Here is a 14,689-nt window from a genome sequence, read left to right as displayed (position 1 = left end):
GTACGACTATTTTATTTGCTGTAACGTTATAACCAAATATGAAGGATACCGAAGGGAAATAAAAGACACGATCGTTAAGAAATACTAATTTCTATATTTCATACTCGATTACATTGTTGTTACAATATTTTGAACAGGTATGGAGCATGATTGATTTAAAAATTCTTTTCTTCTAGTAAACATGCATCGATAAATATTGTTTCGTTTCGAAGGTGATGTGCACATTAATTTTAGCTCGTCGTATGTGTCCGTGCACACGTTCCCGCTGTTACACGCGGGTCTTTGATCGTAAGGATATGTTTGACGATAATTCAATTTTCTTCGACACTGTTTTGTACTATGTTTAGATCTTCGTTTTAAGTGTCTCGAAAGGGGACAAGCTTTTCTTTCGCATAAATGAATTTGGTGCTTCAGGTATTGAGAAAACAACATTCCTAGTTCGTTGTAAGTCTCGCTTACTTCCGATTGTTGGTCTAATAGCGCACGAGTGCCTTCGTTGCTATGAACTAGACTTTCGGTTAACGTGGTGAAGTCTCTAGGAGAAAAACAATTGTTTATTCTACTTCGTACCGTGGGAGATATAATTCCGTAAGTAACATTTTCATCCGATTTTGTTTTTCTCCTAGGACTCTTTATTTCTCTGAAACAATTTAGCTGTATGTCTACCGATGACTTCATTCTCTTTAACTGTCTAATGTACTCGTACAATCTTATTTTTGATTCAGTTTCGTGTAATTGTTTTGTTGAATTCGAACCATATTTATCTATTGCAAAGTCAGAATTTTTTCTTGATTTTACGTTTAATACTTCTGAATGATTTTTTAAGATTGCTTCTTCGATTAACGGATACTTGATTTTCACAGTATTTGTAGTAGACATGCTCGATGCTGTAGATGAATTTATCGACCTAAAACACATACGACACAAAATTTATATACTCACGACTTACACACGAACGATCCAATTTAATTTCTTAAAAACCTTTGAAAATGTTTGAGTTTTAAGTTCGGAAAACTGTCCAGTCTGCTTATCACAGAATCCGAAAAGTATTTCGAATCGCAAGTTTTAGATGTAAAAGAACAGTGCGAATAATCTATCCTCGAATTTCGATTTCCATATTCATGCGTGTCGTCGTTAAATGGGTTCGTATCTCGAAATTTAAGTTCAATTAATTTGGAACCTGTGTCGGTATGTTCTTTATAATAATTATCAATGATTCTGGAATTCCATTCACAGAATAATATTTTTTCATCGTGTTTCTTTATTTCGGATGTTTCTGAAAATATTGGTTTCGTCAAAAGCTTTAGATCCGTGTCTGAGAAGCAGATACTTTTGTCATTCTAAAAAGAAAAATCATTAGAATGTAATAGACAGAAACACGATTAGTCTTATACAATTCAGTTTATACCTTGTTACGATCAAAAAGTGTTATACTTGGAGTACTTGTTTCGTTATCTTTATTATGTTCTAAATCTTTGATATCCCTTTTGTTCAATATTTCGCTATTTGTAATTTTAGATTTTTTGTTAGCCGATAAGAAAGACGCAGCAGATATTTTTAATAATAACCGTTTCCTTAAATCTGCGCTATTAGCGATATCTTCGGTTTTACTTCCGCTGGGGTTGAGTAGTTTTTCTTTTTCCTATTAGTTTAGTTATCATTTAGAATATACGATTAATGGTGTTTGAAAATATATTTTATACAATACCGGTAAAATGGTCTTTAATTCGTAATCCGTATCTTCATGTTGCCTATTCCTTTGATTATTAGATTTTTTGGATCTTGATGTTTTACATGCATTTAGACATAGCGGTTTTGAGCATAATTCATTGTTGTCTTCATTGAATATAGGCACTCTGTCGTCAATATTTCTTTCCTTGTTTTGCCGTGTAAGACACCTTTGTTAACGTAATTTTAGGATTGCACCAATAACTGAATACAGACATAGGTATAGTAAAAAAATATAAATGTGCTATATGTGCGTATACGAAACAATGTTGAACCTTTTACAAATGGAGATAATTCGTCCATGATTGTACAAATAACAGAATATGCATAGAACAATTAGAAGCAAGACGACGAGGACTGGAACCCATATTGTCCACAAGTAGCCCAAAAATGTTTCCGACTCGTTATCAAGTTTATAGAATTTTTTTCTGGTTTTATATACTTCCATTCCTGTTCGTTTGAGTTCTACGCTATAATTGTACATTAATTAGAGCTTCAAATCATTTTTATCCTTATACCTGTACGATGTCGATGCTCACCTATATACGTGTAATAAACTTTTATTACCGTTTTCGTCACCGTTGCGAGACATGAAGTGCTGCAGAACTACCCAAAACTGAATTTCAAAAAGATAACATGTTTTTGTGTATAAATTAATGATGAATTTGTTCACGCGATACTACAGTATTTATTTATGCAGATTAAAAATAAACGAATAGGGACTATTAGAGTTACAGACAACGGAGATAACTCAAATGTTATTTTTCAGGAAACATTGCATAGAACTACGCGTAAACGTACCTTTTTGCACGATTCGTTGTTAGTATCGATATGAATAATGTTCGAAAATGTAAAAATGTTATTCGAGGTTTAAATTTTTATTATAGCTTCATCTTGAAACAAGTTGTCACGTTCATCATTCATTCGTAAAACAGCAAATGCACTTTCACTTGTTATACAACATACATGTTCACAATATCGCTAAAAGTAATAGTCACCGTGAAAGTATAATATAATAAATACATCTTTTCCGCGCTTCTATACCGATACAAATGTGACATTTATCAATAAAAATAATATCCCGATTAGAAATATAAAAATTCGAGACCCGCGCGTCTCCATCTTTTTTTTTTGTTTGTTTATATAATGGCACTGCTTAATATAAACTGTAATTTCTATGAATAGCCCATCGAAGGTAGCAAAACGAAATAATAAACGTTTGTATGTTTCCGCTCTATATAATTACACTCGTAATTTCGTGTTACAGCAGGGACGATTTTATTATATGCTTCTATTAGTTACAAATTATTTTATGCATTGCACTTCTTAGCCTAATTGTAGGTAATTACCGAGTACGAAGTTCCTTTGCTTTTCCTGCTTTACTTACTTTGCACCAAAGTAAATTATCCGTTTGGAGGTTTTTCTAATCTCTCTATCACACGCATAATAACATTCAGTTAAAAAAATGTTGTACAGTATTTGTTTTTGAAACGTATTCGTTTTTTCGGTACGTTTCAACATGATATATGGGAATATTCGAGTTTACAAAAATGAAAATTATAAAAACTCTGTCTTGTCGATATCTCGCGAACTTTGCTGACACAGACACCGACAATAACTAATATTAATTGTTACAATGTAATATGAAAAAAAGTAAATGAAATACCATAGTTTTAAAGTTGACATTTCATAGTGTACAGTATACGAAGTGATATACTATGTACTTAAGACACACACAAACAACATTACAGTTAAAGTGCTAATCTTACTTTAAATTTTTATAAGGTGGAAAGTCACTTATATTTACTGTTTTGAAGAAGTATTACTTTTTTTTAGAACGCTACAGATTCTGTCTGTGTCTTGACATGTTTGCGACTACTTATTCATCACATTCATGATACGTAGCTCTATAAAAAGAAAATAAACATAAATTAAGAGATACAAAAGGAAGAAATCATGAAAATAATAAGTAAAACAAATTACCTTTGCTTATTCATATTTCGACGTGATAATCTGCGTCCCTGTTCGTGCGTAGATAACGTGTATCGCTTCGTGTGAGGACGGTTTGTCCGGAGTTCGCGTACATCTGAGGTTTTAGCCTTTTCTACCTTTTGCATAAACTTCTCGATGAGATCAGGACAATTCAAGTTCTCTTCCGGTTCCCATGTATCGTCAGCCGCTGAAAATCCTTTCCAACGAATTAGAAACTGTTTTGTCTTGTTTTTTTTAAAATGCACTTCTATAATTTTCTCAACTTCGAACTCCTTCTGGTCATCTTTATCGTTTTTCGATTCATCCGACGTAGTTATCTCTTTGTCTAAAATCAAGTAAATAATAAATAAATCAACTTCTCTAATGATCCCTACATAAACGTGGGGATACAAAAAAAGAAATGTACCATTTTCCGACAGCTTCTTTGCGCCAACTTTCGATTTCTTAGCTTTCTTATCCATTTTCGGAGTTTTAGCTTTCCCTCCTTTCGGAGAGTCTTCCGACTTTTTTGATTTATCTTCTACATTCTCTAAATCCTCAGCCAAGAACTCTTCGATCAATTCCGGACAATTCAAATCCTTCTCTAATTCCCAAGTGTCTGAACTTTCATCGTATCCCTTCCATCTGACCAGAAATTGTCGTCTTCGTCCTTTGACCAAACGTTGTCCAATGATTCTTTCTACCTGTTCGATAAACGTATTTCATATTATCTTGAGAAAGTAAAATAAGCTTCAACTGCGGATTAAAATCGATCGTGCACGATAAAAATCGTATAGGACGTAACGTATTATTAAATAGATCGAAATGTTTACTACAGGAAAACACTTGTACGTTTGATTTGTAAAAGTTTCAAGGTGAAAGCTGGACGTAGCCGACTCTACTGTCAGAGATATACTTGAATATTTCACAGTTGCATAAAACGTAATCAGCCTTCCGACGTCGCGCCGCGCCGCGTCGCGCTGTCTTCGATTGCAGCGTAAATATGTTAGAACGTAAATATATACATACATATATGTATAGATAAACGCGATAAAAATGACAAACAAAAACGAACCTCGTATTCTCTTTTCTCATTTCCGTCTTGCCTTATCGAGGAGGAGGCTCTCGAATCGTCCTTTTTAAGACGCTTGTTCGCTCCACCCTTCCCGGTATTCTTGTTTTCATCTTCATCGATGGTATTTTCCTGCGCGTCCTCTTCGTCTGCTTTCGCGGCATTATCGTCGATTCCTTTGAGGCTATGTCTGCTACGAGAGGGCCGCTTCTTGGTTGCACTTCTGCGCGACGAGTCCATGGAGTCACCGTCTTCCTTGCCTTTCTTCATTTCGTCGATCTCGTTAGCCATCGAACGACCGACGCCATCTTCCTCTGAGTCTTCTTCGTTCGTCGTTTCGGACTTCCTACGTTTGCTCTTCATACTCAATCTTCGCATACTATTCCAGCCGGTGACAAAATTCGATTTTTCCCAGCGGATTACCTTTTAAACAGTTCTAAATGTCCTGCGTCCCCGTTTCACAATCCTTTCTTACCGCTTATCTTATAAAACCGTTACCACTCGTATTCCTGTAAACAATTCAGAATGGCAATACAAACTTCTTGCGCAGACGTGCCGGAGCAGAAACTTCCAATTCAGCGCGGCACAAACGGACCACTCTTCTGTCCGTTCGAATATCAACAAATCTCTCGCTCGACCATCGCCATTCTTAGTATACCGTCAAACTTCATAAATTTTCACTATCTGTGCCAGTTTTTTCGAAATATACGATGCTCAAAATTAAAAGCGGTAAATAGTTGTCCGGTTTTTATCCGTTGGGGAAACTTGCATATGGCCCCTATTAGTTTCCGGCAATTCCATTTCCGCAATATTGTATATCGATCGAAATAGCAAGATTTAATTGATGGACGCGGTATCGGTTTCATCGATAACTTTCCTAGTAATATGTGTAAACATAATAACTAAAAAATTCCAATACAAGTCCAAGCAGAAGTTACAAAATCGGCTAACATAGACTTCCGCTTTCTGTATATTTACAAAGGATTTGTCGATTGACGATCTTTCTTTTCTATTTATTTTTATTCGAGTATAAATTATATATTAAAGATTTCGATGCTAAACACATTTTTTACAGTTCGAAATATTGATTTCGTCAGGAACGCCAGGAACCTTTGGAACGTTGTCAATGTTCCAATTCAAGTAATATAAGTCTAACAATAAGACTATATACGCATACAGCTGTTTCCGTTCAATCAGATAACTTTCAAAATGCTCTGCCTAATCGAATAAAGGATGCTCGTTACTAGACTGCGAATATTATGCATTTATTATGAAAATTATATAATAGATCGTATATATATATATGTATATATATATATGCAAAATAGTAAAAACTTTTAAAGAACTTTTTAAGATTCTACATATATGCATGTATACTGTACGATTTAGAAAACAAATATAAATGCAATTAATCCAGACAATTTTTCTCTCGCACAAAAATCCACAGGCTATTCGTTACATTTGTTACTTTATTTAGTTAAATATGTATACATATATTTTGATCTAGAATTTGTAACGATGATATAAGGAAATGTAACAAGAAAATATATATATTCAGGTTTTATTTAAAAATCTCATTTTTAGATTTTGGATTCACTTGGTTTACATCGACCGCGTAATCATTTTTATGTAAATCTATCGCGACCCTATTAATCGAGTCAATAAGTCGGAAAGCAATACGATAAAAGAATTCGCGAAGTATCTTGTCAAATAACTATGGTAACAATTAATTTATATTATATGCAGACGATAATTAAATATATTCGGTATACGCATATATACGACTTATACGAGGTACATATATACTTTGGTTGCTTTGGTGACCGATAACAACAAAGTATCGCTGTCACTGTTAGGACAGTATTTCGTCTGTACATTTACAACTTTTTTATACACATATATATACCTCCACAGTCTGAATTAAATTTTTTGAAAATCATGGCTAACAAATCCGTGACCACGTATGAAAAACCTCTACCGCATATAGGTAATTATCATTTTTATCTATTTGCATTTTTCACGGAGTATCGTTTAAATCGTTTTCTGACCGAAATACATTAATGTCCCATAAAATAGGATTAGCAGATTGGTATGCTAAACAATGGGACCTTCAACAAAACGCTGATGCCCAAAGTGCAGAAGCATTTGCATTGAGAAATTCAGGGAAAATTATCCAGTCTGAGACAATGGTGAAGACTATATGGGATACATATATGAACAATGCTCGTCTTGCTGATAGGTAATAGATACCTTGTATTATTCCCAAATAAGTAAACGAATTCACAATTTTTCATGTCCATAGGGTAACAGAATTATCAAGATGGAGGGAAGTGCTTCAGAATCTCTTAGACAAACTGTTGTCGGAGATTCATTTTCTGAAAGATGAAAAGGCTGATGCAGAAAAGGAACTAGAAACTTTAAATTATCCTTTACAAGTAACAGCACAATGTATTTCTATGAGAGATTGTCGTAGAGGAACAGAGCTGACATACGACGAAGCTGATACAGAATTGAAAAAAGAACTTTGCGTAATAGAGAATGTGAAACAATCGTTGACTGCAAGGTATGGTATTAGTATACGAACGATTAAAAATATTTTCGATCAGTGCAAAAGTTCGTCGCGAATAATTTCATATTAAAATACAAGAAGGTATCGAGTACGAATTTTTGCACCAATCTAATATTTTCTACAGAATCCAAGCTGCATGGGAAAAACTAAATCGTCTAGAGGAAGTTCGATTTAAAATATCGTTGGAAGTCGAAGATAAGGATGAAACTATAAAAATAGATAAAGAAAACCTCAGTTTGGATCGTACATGTGCGAACATTAGTTATAAACCGAACGCGCTGAGGACTCCAAAAGAGTAAGGACACTGTTTTTAACTGGTATATTATTTTTATCTTTTATTTGATTTTTCTATGCCTAAAATATGATTGCGTTCTATTCAATAAAACTTGATAAGCTATCGGTGTCGTAATAAGCAGTTTATCAAGGCATTATGTTAGAACCACGCATAGCAGGATGAATATAAAATAGTAGCTTTGTTTTACAGTGCAATATCCTACAAAGCTTGGTTGGAACACTGCCAGCGTACGAAAACGTTAGCTGATAACGAGTTGAACGACGTGTACAATTTCCGCGAGTCTATGAACGTTATGCGAGAACGCGCGCGGAACGATATCAAGGCTCAGCAGGATGTAACAGACTTCAGTTTAAGGAAAAGAATATATCAGACACAGAAAGGTCGCAATGAACTGGAATGGCGAAAGCTTAAGGTACACGTGGCAACCGCATCTACACGTATAGAGACTGCCAGCGAAGCAATTAATATGCAGGCATATCTAACTGCGATTTACAGATACAAAAAGAAATGGAGATCATGCAGAAAGAAATCGTACGGCTGGAGGATGCGCTGTTGCATAAGACCGATTCGATCAAATGCGCAGAAACAAGATTAGAGAATCGCACTTATCGTCCTGGCTTCGAGCTCTGTCGCGACGAAGTGGACGGCGGTTTGAAAGACGAAGTATTACAGTTGCGACAGACTGAAAAAGATTTGAAGAATATTATCATCGACTCCAAGTACTTGCGCGCATTTGCCACGACGTACCAATTAATATGGCCGCCCAAAATATTTTTGTTAGTTTTCACGATACCGCGAACCCCATTGCTTTCGCTCGAGCATTCGAGAGATTTTTTCGACGGACATATTAATTGCAACAGAATGGATATGCAATAAGTTTTCTTACAGGTATTCTATTTCATATTTATATTCTTTTTTTCTTCAGAGGAGCGTATAATAATCTCGAAAGTTTACTTCTAAAAATTGAGGGAAATCTGGATGACAAAGAACACTCGTTATCAACGGATGTGATGTGCTTAGACATGAGAGCAACGTTAAAATCCGGGGATAGGACGCGATTACCTAATGAAACGGACCGCAACATCGTTCTCACGCGGATGGAGAAGGAAATACCACTTGAGTCTGTATAATGTTCATGAGCTTGTACTGGACAGAATTCTGCTTAAACATATCAAATATGTTTGTTTCTTGTGTCACTCGGTAATATATTCGCTACAACGCGTTTCACTATTTTGTTGGCGCTTACGTATCCGTGTTCGAAAAATCTGGATCTGCCTTCATTAAACTGTATTCTGAAATAAACGAATCCGTCAATCCTGGCTCTAACGTCTTCACCGCTCTTCTGTGCAGGTCACCAACTTTTGTTGGATCGCCGTGTTTCATTTCGAATTGAATGTAATCTATCCAGACGCTCGTGTTATTTTTGCCAAATTGTAACGTTGACATATCATAACATTTTCTGAGATGCTTCAACGATATTTCAGGTTGCATCAATTCTAGTTCCGCCATCTTCTTATGCATTTTAATGGAAAATGGTGGTTGTAGATAGAGTCTGTCGTAAACTTTCCGCGTAGCTTGTATGCCTAAAATAAATATTATGTGTAATATAAAAATCGTTAATTATAATTCTATTACGCATACAAACTTTTTGTTAGAATCAGCCACTCGATGTAGGTAGGTTTCATTTCTTGAGCTACGCTCGGGTGTCCTTGTAAAGCTGCTTGGAATACTTCTTCCGTTCTTTCAGGAGTTTTAGTTTGCATATGTAGTATCCTCATTTTCCACAAAGGTAACGATTTGTCTCCGAGAATTTGGGTTGCCTAACAGATACATTATTAGACACGCTAATACGCAGATTTCGGGCATGTTACAATACACGATTTAAATATTTATACCTTTGGAAAGACAGCTTCGGCTTCTTCTTCTAACCCGGAGGACAACAAGTACCTCAGTCTAGCATGCCATAAACTTACGCTGTTTGGTATAGTCTCCGTAGCAATGCATAAAATTTCTTTTATCTTCTTTACGGTACTTTCATCCTTTTGCTCGGCATTTAACATGTTAATCTGCAAGGAAACAATTATGAAGAGATCGAAAAGTCATTGTATCGTTAAGTAATTGCAAGCGTTACCAACCCATAGCAAGTAATATTTTTCTTTCAACTTTTTCGCTTGATGAGCTTGAGTAAACGCAGTTTTTAATAACTTCCTTTTAAAATTGGGCAGTGATCCGCCTTTCTGATTGATTTCTAACATACATTCTACGTATAAGGTCCACATTTCTTCGGTTTTAATTTTTTTAACCGCTGTTTGGTATACTTCATTACAAGATGTTATACGATCTCTCAACGAACTCCGTTCCGAACTATCTACTTCCATAGCATCGACGTTGAGAGAAGGCTGAACAAGTCCTTCCAATTCTCTTCTCGCCATTGTATCCCACATTAGGGGTTCGTGAGCATATTCTTCAATCATGTCGCTATTACAGAGATTAAAATTATGCATTTATATATCCTATTAATGCATTATTTTCTTTGCCTACCTAACAATTCTATTTTGTAGCTTTTCCGAGTTGCTGCGCTCCTTCGTAATGTTGAGCAATTCTACTATGAACTTAATATCCTTAACGCATTCCGATGCTTGTTGATATATAATGTAAGCTCTCTTTAACCCTATAGTCATATCGTCTTCCCCTGCAGACGTAGCTGCGGAGTCACCGTTAGTTTCATTCTTTTGATCGTTAGCCAATGCCTCGTCCAATTCTAATCTGAATCATACATATGTATTATACAAATTTTGAAAAAGTTACACATTTCAATATGTTTACCTGAAAGCATCCGTAAACAATAATTGGGAAGTCGGGTGTATATGCAGTCCTCTGAGCAGAAATTGACGAGCGGTCTGCTTATTTTTATTTTCTTCTAGCTCCCAACGAGCGGCAATGTGCCAACACTTTGGTTTGTCTTGATGTACTTGCAACATTCTGCCTAATATGTGACTAACGCTGTTTTTAAAATGCTGTCGAATATCGTATTTGTGCTCGCTCATTAAAAAATAAATAAACTTTGTAAAAGTATGATTATTTGGAAAAATACTTACGACGTGCTTACAAAATTTGATATAAGCGATCCAGAAACGTATGTCGTCTTGAAACTTAAATATCGCATCTTTGTACAAATAATTAATTTTATTTGTGATAATGTGATCGATTTCCGACTGTTTTTGATTAATGCCGAATTTCTAATAAAATTACAACACCGATTACTATCTTCTTAAAGACTGCTTCAAAAGTGTAAAATACTTACATTTCGACGTTGTTTGATCAACTTAAGAAGGTCCATCAAATATTGTATATATCGCAAATAGTCCTCTTTGGTTTTCGAATGTCGCTGAATTTTGTACTCATTTTCCTTCAATTTCTTCGCGATTCCCCTATAGAAATATTTTCATTAGTAATTATTTAAAAAATCAACATAGATGAACACCGAAAGATAACCTGTTGTAACTACCGAATTTCACTTTTATCAAATAATTTTATTTTCTCCATTTGTTCTAATTCGGGGATCATATCCTCGCATCGTTTGTCTACAAATTCCGCCATCGTTCCTGCTGTTTAATTATCTAGTAAGCAAGTTAACGAATTAAAACTTTTCAATGCAAGCGTAAAGATTGTTTCCCTCAACCACGTTGTTGACGATTCGATCCGATGACGGTGGATCACGGTGGATGACGGTCAGTCAGTGCAGTGATTCCAGACTGTTCCAGACGGGATACGTTTTTTCACGCATGCGCGTCCAAAACAGTAACGTATCTATGATGAGGCGACCAGGCGACGATGTAGCAGAGCCCTGAGGTACTATGTAATTTTTGATTTGTGACAGTGTACTGGTAAGGTTTTGGCAGTTTCCCTTACCCTAGCAACAAATGTTGGTATTCTATAATTGTGTCTGCCAAATAAAATATTTTATTGTTTATTATTTATCTTGCATAATTATTTCAGCACTCCTTCCCTTCCCCATCCTCAAAATACAATAGAATAAGTCTGAATTAGATTATTATATAAATATATATCATATTTCAATATTTCATATGTATACATATATGGTTATATGTATATACAAATACACTTGTCATACATTTGTTTTTCAAATTAACGTTCTGTGTGGGGCGCTCAAGGTGCCACATTTCCTCCAGAAGCACACTTTACTGAGGCTGAAAACGCCGCGCATGCGCGAAAAAACGTATCCCGTCTGGAATCACTGCCCTGCCCTGATAGCACGTGCTATCGCACGGGTAATCCCCCGGCCGTGTTTATTGTACTGCTATTGTGTTCTGGGCTCAGGACGCTCAGGTCTAGGGGCAGTGATGGGATTGTTGGCGCTTTTCACGCGCACGCGCGACGACTCTAGCCTCAGTCAAGTACGAAGATCGGGTACCTTGGCCGCCCTGCTAATTTCCCGCCATATAGTCTCCCACTACTTTTCCCCCAGTAGTTCCCCACTTTCGGACGTAGACGTAGACACGGCCCTGACGAAACTCGCGCATGCGTGCGAAAAGCGCCAACAATCCCATCACTGTCTAGGGGGCCCAACCCTCGGGCCTCGGAACGTGTTCATTCAAGCCTCGAGCTGGTCAAAAGGATCTTGAAGGATCCGAAAGGATCTTTGAATTAGATACAGACCATCGTCGCCAATTTTTCCACGCTTCTCCGAGCTCGCATTTCGGTGGACCGAGTAGCTGAAACGCGAGTCGGGAGAAGCTGAGTCAACGATGGAAATGATCAAGATCCGCTAATGTAAGTTTAATTAATCATTTACAATTCAATCAAATATGTTTTTTATTTAAATGTATTAGATAATCAAATATTTGATAAATTTAATTTTTTTAACTATACAATCTATTTAAGCAAGTACAGTTTTTAAATATGTTAAATTTTGCAACAATCGTTTTGAAACAAATCAAGAGTTTAAAACAAATATTTTTTTATTAGTTAACATCTTTTTTTAACAGAATCTTGCAAGAAAAATTGTCTAAACAAAGTATATTTTTGCTCGGATAAAAGTTTTCGTATCCTTTTATAAACAGAATTTTCTAGGTAAATTAAATTGTTTCAACAAATTTAATTTTTTGAACATGTAAATAATCTGTATTATTTTTTAAATAGGTTTAAGTAGATTATAATACATATTTAAATAGAGTAAAAAAAACCTTCAGATTTGAATAGTAAAATGCATTTTCCTATATGCAGAATCATCGCTGTCATCGCTGCCTGCCAAAAGGTCAATACTTCCTCCATCGGCTTTCACCTAGTTAATTGTTATTGCATCCCTATCAATATATAGTTGTTATGTATTATAATAATTATTTATTTGTTTCATATTATTTGGATTATATTTGTCTATGTATTATAATATTTGTTTTTTTTGAGTGTGTGTGTAATAAATGATATTAATTTGTAATAAATGATTTTTTGATTTTCGATTAATTGTTTTGTTTCGCCTTTCTTTTATTTTCCAGTCCATAGTTAAATTCCGACTTTCAAACTAAATATAATTTCTAAAAGTCCTAAGTAAATAGTACCTTGTACATACATTTTCTAGTTTGTTGGAAGTAGAGCTTAAATGTTGTTCGATCTTTTTTGTTTAAATAAAAAATTAAATTAGTTATTCCGTACAACGTGTCTACTTCTGCAATCCTGTCTTTTATTAGACCTTATTAAATAATTATTTTTTGCAGTTATTTTAATACAGGATATTTCCTTCACTTCGTGAAAGAATCTTAGTTACATATTTTATATAAAACGATATAAACTGTTCGTTCTGATCAAGGCCAAAGATGATGTAGGTTATTGTCCGGACTAAGTGTCGAGACGGATTCTTGTCCGGACTAAGTGTCGAGACGGATTCTTGTCCGGACTAAGTGTCGAGACGGATTCTTGTCCGGACTAAGTCTCGAGACGGAGTCTTGTCCGGACTAAGTGTCGAGACGGGTTCTTGTCCGGACTAAAAGAGATGATGGCAGCCAAAAGTGGCACGGCCACCGACGAGATATAGGAATAGACCTGACACCCAATGCATTTTGGTGTCCGTCGGTATTGGGTTCCTAGCACCCCATTTCCTATATCTCGTCTGTGCTAACACCCCGTTACCATTCAGTGTCAACACCCAATGTTACCGATAAAACACAATTTTGGAGCATTTATTAGCACGAATAAAAAATTTTATTCTCCATTCGCATTATGTGTATTTAATATGATTCTTAAATTGAAAAATTTTATTTTTTACGCCTTCCTAATGTGATTGTTTTTAAAGTTTTCTTATTACATTTCGATATACAAAATTTTGTGAACAAAAATTTAAAGACACTCTAAAAAAGACGATAACTGTTTCAATATTGTACTATACGATTTGAAATTTTCTGTGAAAGCTAGTGCAATTGGTTTATTATAGGTTGTGAAAAGAAATTTTTTTTCAGAAATTGCAATGGATCGGAATTGTTCAAAAAAATAAATGTTGCATTTTCAACTTTTTTATGTGGGCCTATATTGAAAATTTAAAAAACACGTTCTGTAGATTTGCGTGACTTAAACATATTTTGAAAATTTCGTCAAGATCGGTCGACGTTGCAATGAGCTACAAACGTTTAAGGGTGGTAAAAATTGCAGATTTTCACGATTTTCGGCCTCTAACTGCAATAAATCTAAGGATTCTTATATCTTTCAATGCCTGTCGTAAATTAAATCTTTCTAGAGAGCCTCTTCGCGACTGCACTCATCCGATGATTTTCGGATGTATTGAAAACTCATAATCGGACAACGTTGCGTACTTTAGACTTGACAACGCTGTAGACATATCGTTCGCAGATATTTTTGCTACAAAAAAGGTCATTCATTGGGTTTTATTATATTATTGTGCAAACCATAGGGCCTCCTGGTTAAATTTGCTACGGGCCCCGCGCTGGATTAATCCGGCACTGGCTGTAGAAGTTTTACCAGTCGAACCCAATTCGTGTTGGTTCTAGTTTTCGAATTCACCGTTGTTAAAGCGTAGAGGACG

General features: G+C 35.4%; 4 protein-coding genes across 8 annotated transcripts; 1 reads left to right on the top strand and 3 right to left on the bottom strand.

Moving 5' to 3' along the window:
* Nucleotides 1–74: 74 nt before the first annotated feature.
* On the bottom strand, nt 75–2,176 carry LOC143211724 (uncharacterized). Its single transcript, XM_076429648.1, has 5 exons — nt 2,004–2,176; nt 1,709–1,898; nt 1,409–1,642; nt 982–1,340; nt 75–907 (listed from the first exon to the last, which is right to left on the bottom strand). Exons 1-5 carry the CDS (start codon nt 2,174–2,176, stop codon nt 109–111), a joined length of 1,755 nt encoding a protein of 584 aa, XP_076285763.1. The 3' UTR covers nt 75–108.
* On the bottom strand, nt 1,708–5,149 carry LOC143211750 (uncharacterized). Of its 3 annotated transcripts, none has more exons than XR_013009523.1 (5): nt 4,775–5,149; nt 4,127–4,403; nt 3,712–4,045; nt 2,004–3,635; nt 1,708–1,932 (listed from the first exon to the last, which is right to left on the bottom strand). XR_013009523.1 is itself a non-coding variant. In XM_076429691.1 (4 exons), the coding sequence occupies exons 1-4, from the start codon at nt 5,147–5,149 to the stop codon at nt 3,608–3,610; spliced, it is 1,014 nt and encodes a 337-aa protein (XP_076285806.1). In that variant the 3' UTR covers nt 1,708–3,607. The 3 variants fall into 3 exon arrangements, 1 of the variants encoding a protein (XP_076285806.1); XR_013009524.1 differs by having other exon boundaries at nt 1,708–2,198; nt 2,268–3,635; XM_076429691.1 differs by having other exon boundaries at nt 1,708–3,635.
* A 163-nt stretch (nt 5,150–5,312) lies between these two features.
* On the top strand, nt 5,313–10,097 carry LOC143211749 (tektin-2). Its single transcript, XM_076429690.1, has 7 exons — nt 5,313–6,758; nt 6,848–7,010; nt 7,074–7,334; nt 7,465–7,635; nt 7,825–8,047; nt 8,131–8,354; nt 8,561–10,097. Exons 1-7 carry the CDS (start codon nt 6,710–6,712, stop codon nt 8,763–8,765), a joined length of 1,296 nt encoding a protein of 431 aa, XP_076285805.1. The 5' UTR covers nt 5,313–6,709; the 3' UTR covers nt 8,766–10,097.
* On the bottom strand, nt 7,648–11,424 carry LOC143211748 (U3 small nucleolar RNA-associated protein 6 homolog). 3 transcript variants are annotated; one of them, XR_013009522.1, is made up of 10 exons: nt 11,144–11,423; nt 10,940–11,066; nt 10,734–10,874; nt 10,462–10,652; nt 10,177–10,401; nt 9,771–10,113; nt 9,531–9,701; nt 9,281–9,455; nt 8,522–9,218; nt 7,648–8,317 (listed from the first exon to the last, which is right to left on the bottom strand). XR_013009522.1 is itself a non-coding variant. In XM_076429688.1 (9 exons), exons 2-9 carry the CDS (start codon nt 10,973–10,975, stop codon nt 8,878–8,880), a joined length of 1,623 nt encoding a protein of 540 aa, XP_076285803.1. In that variant the 5' UTR covers nt 10,976–11,066; nt 11,131–11,424; the 3' UTR covers nt 7,648–8,877. The 3 variants fall into 3 exon arrangements, 2 of the variants coding, with proteins under 2 accessions (XP_076285803.1, XP_076285802.1); XM_076429688.1 differs by having other exon boundaries at nt 7,648–9,218; nt 11,131–11,424; XM_076429687.1 differs by having other exon boundaries at nt 7,648–9,218.
* Nucleotides 11,425–14,689: the final 3,265 nt, after the last annotated feature.

This window comes from Lasioglossum baleicum, chromosome 9 (genome assembly GCF_051020765.1).
Source record: "Lasioglossum baleicum chromosome 9, iyLasBale1, whole genome shotgun sequence".
Taxonomy (NCBI): Eukaryota; Metazoa; Arthropoda; class Insecta; order Hymenoptera; family Halictidae; genus Lasioglossum; species Lasioglossum baleicum.
Note: the sequence above shows the minus strand (reverse complement) of the source record. Positions and strands in the feature narration are given on the sequence as shown.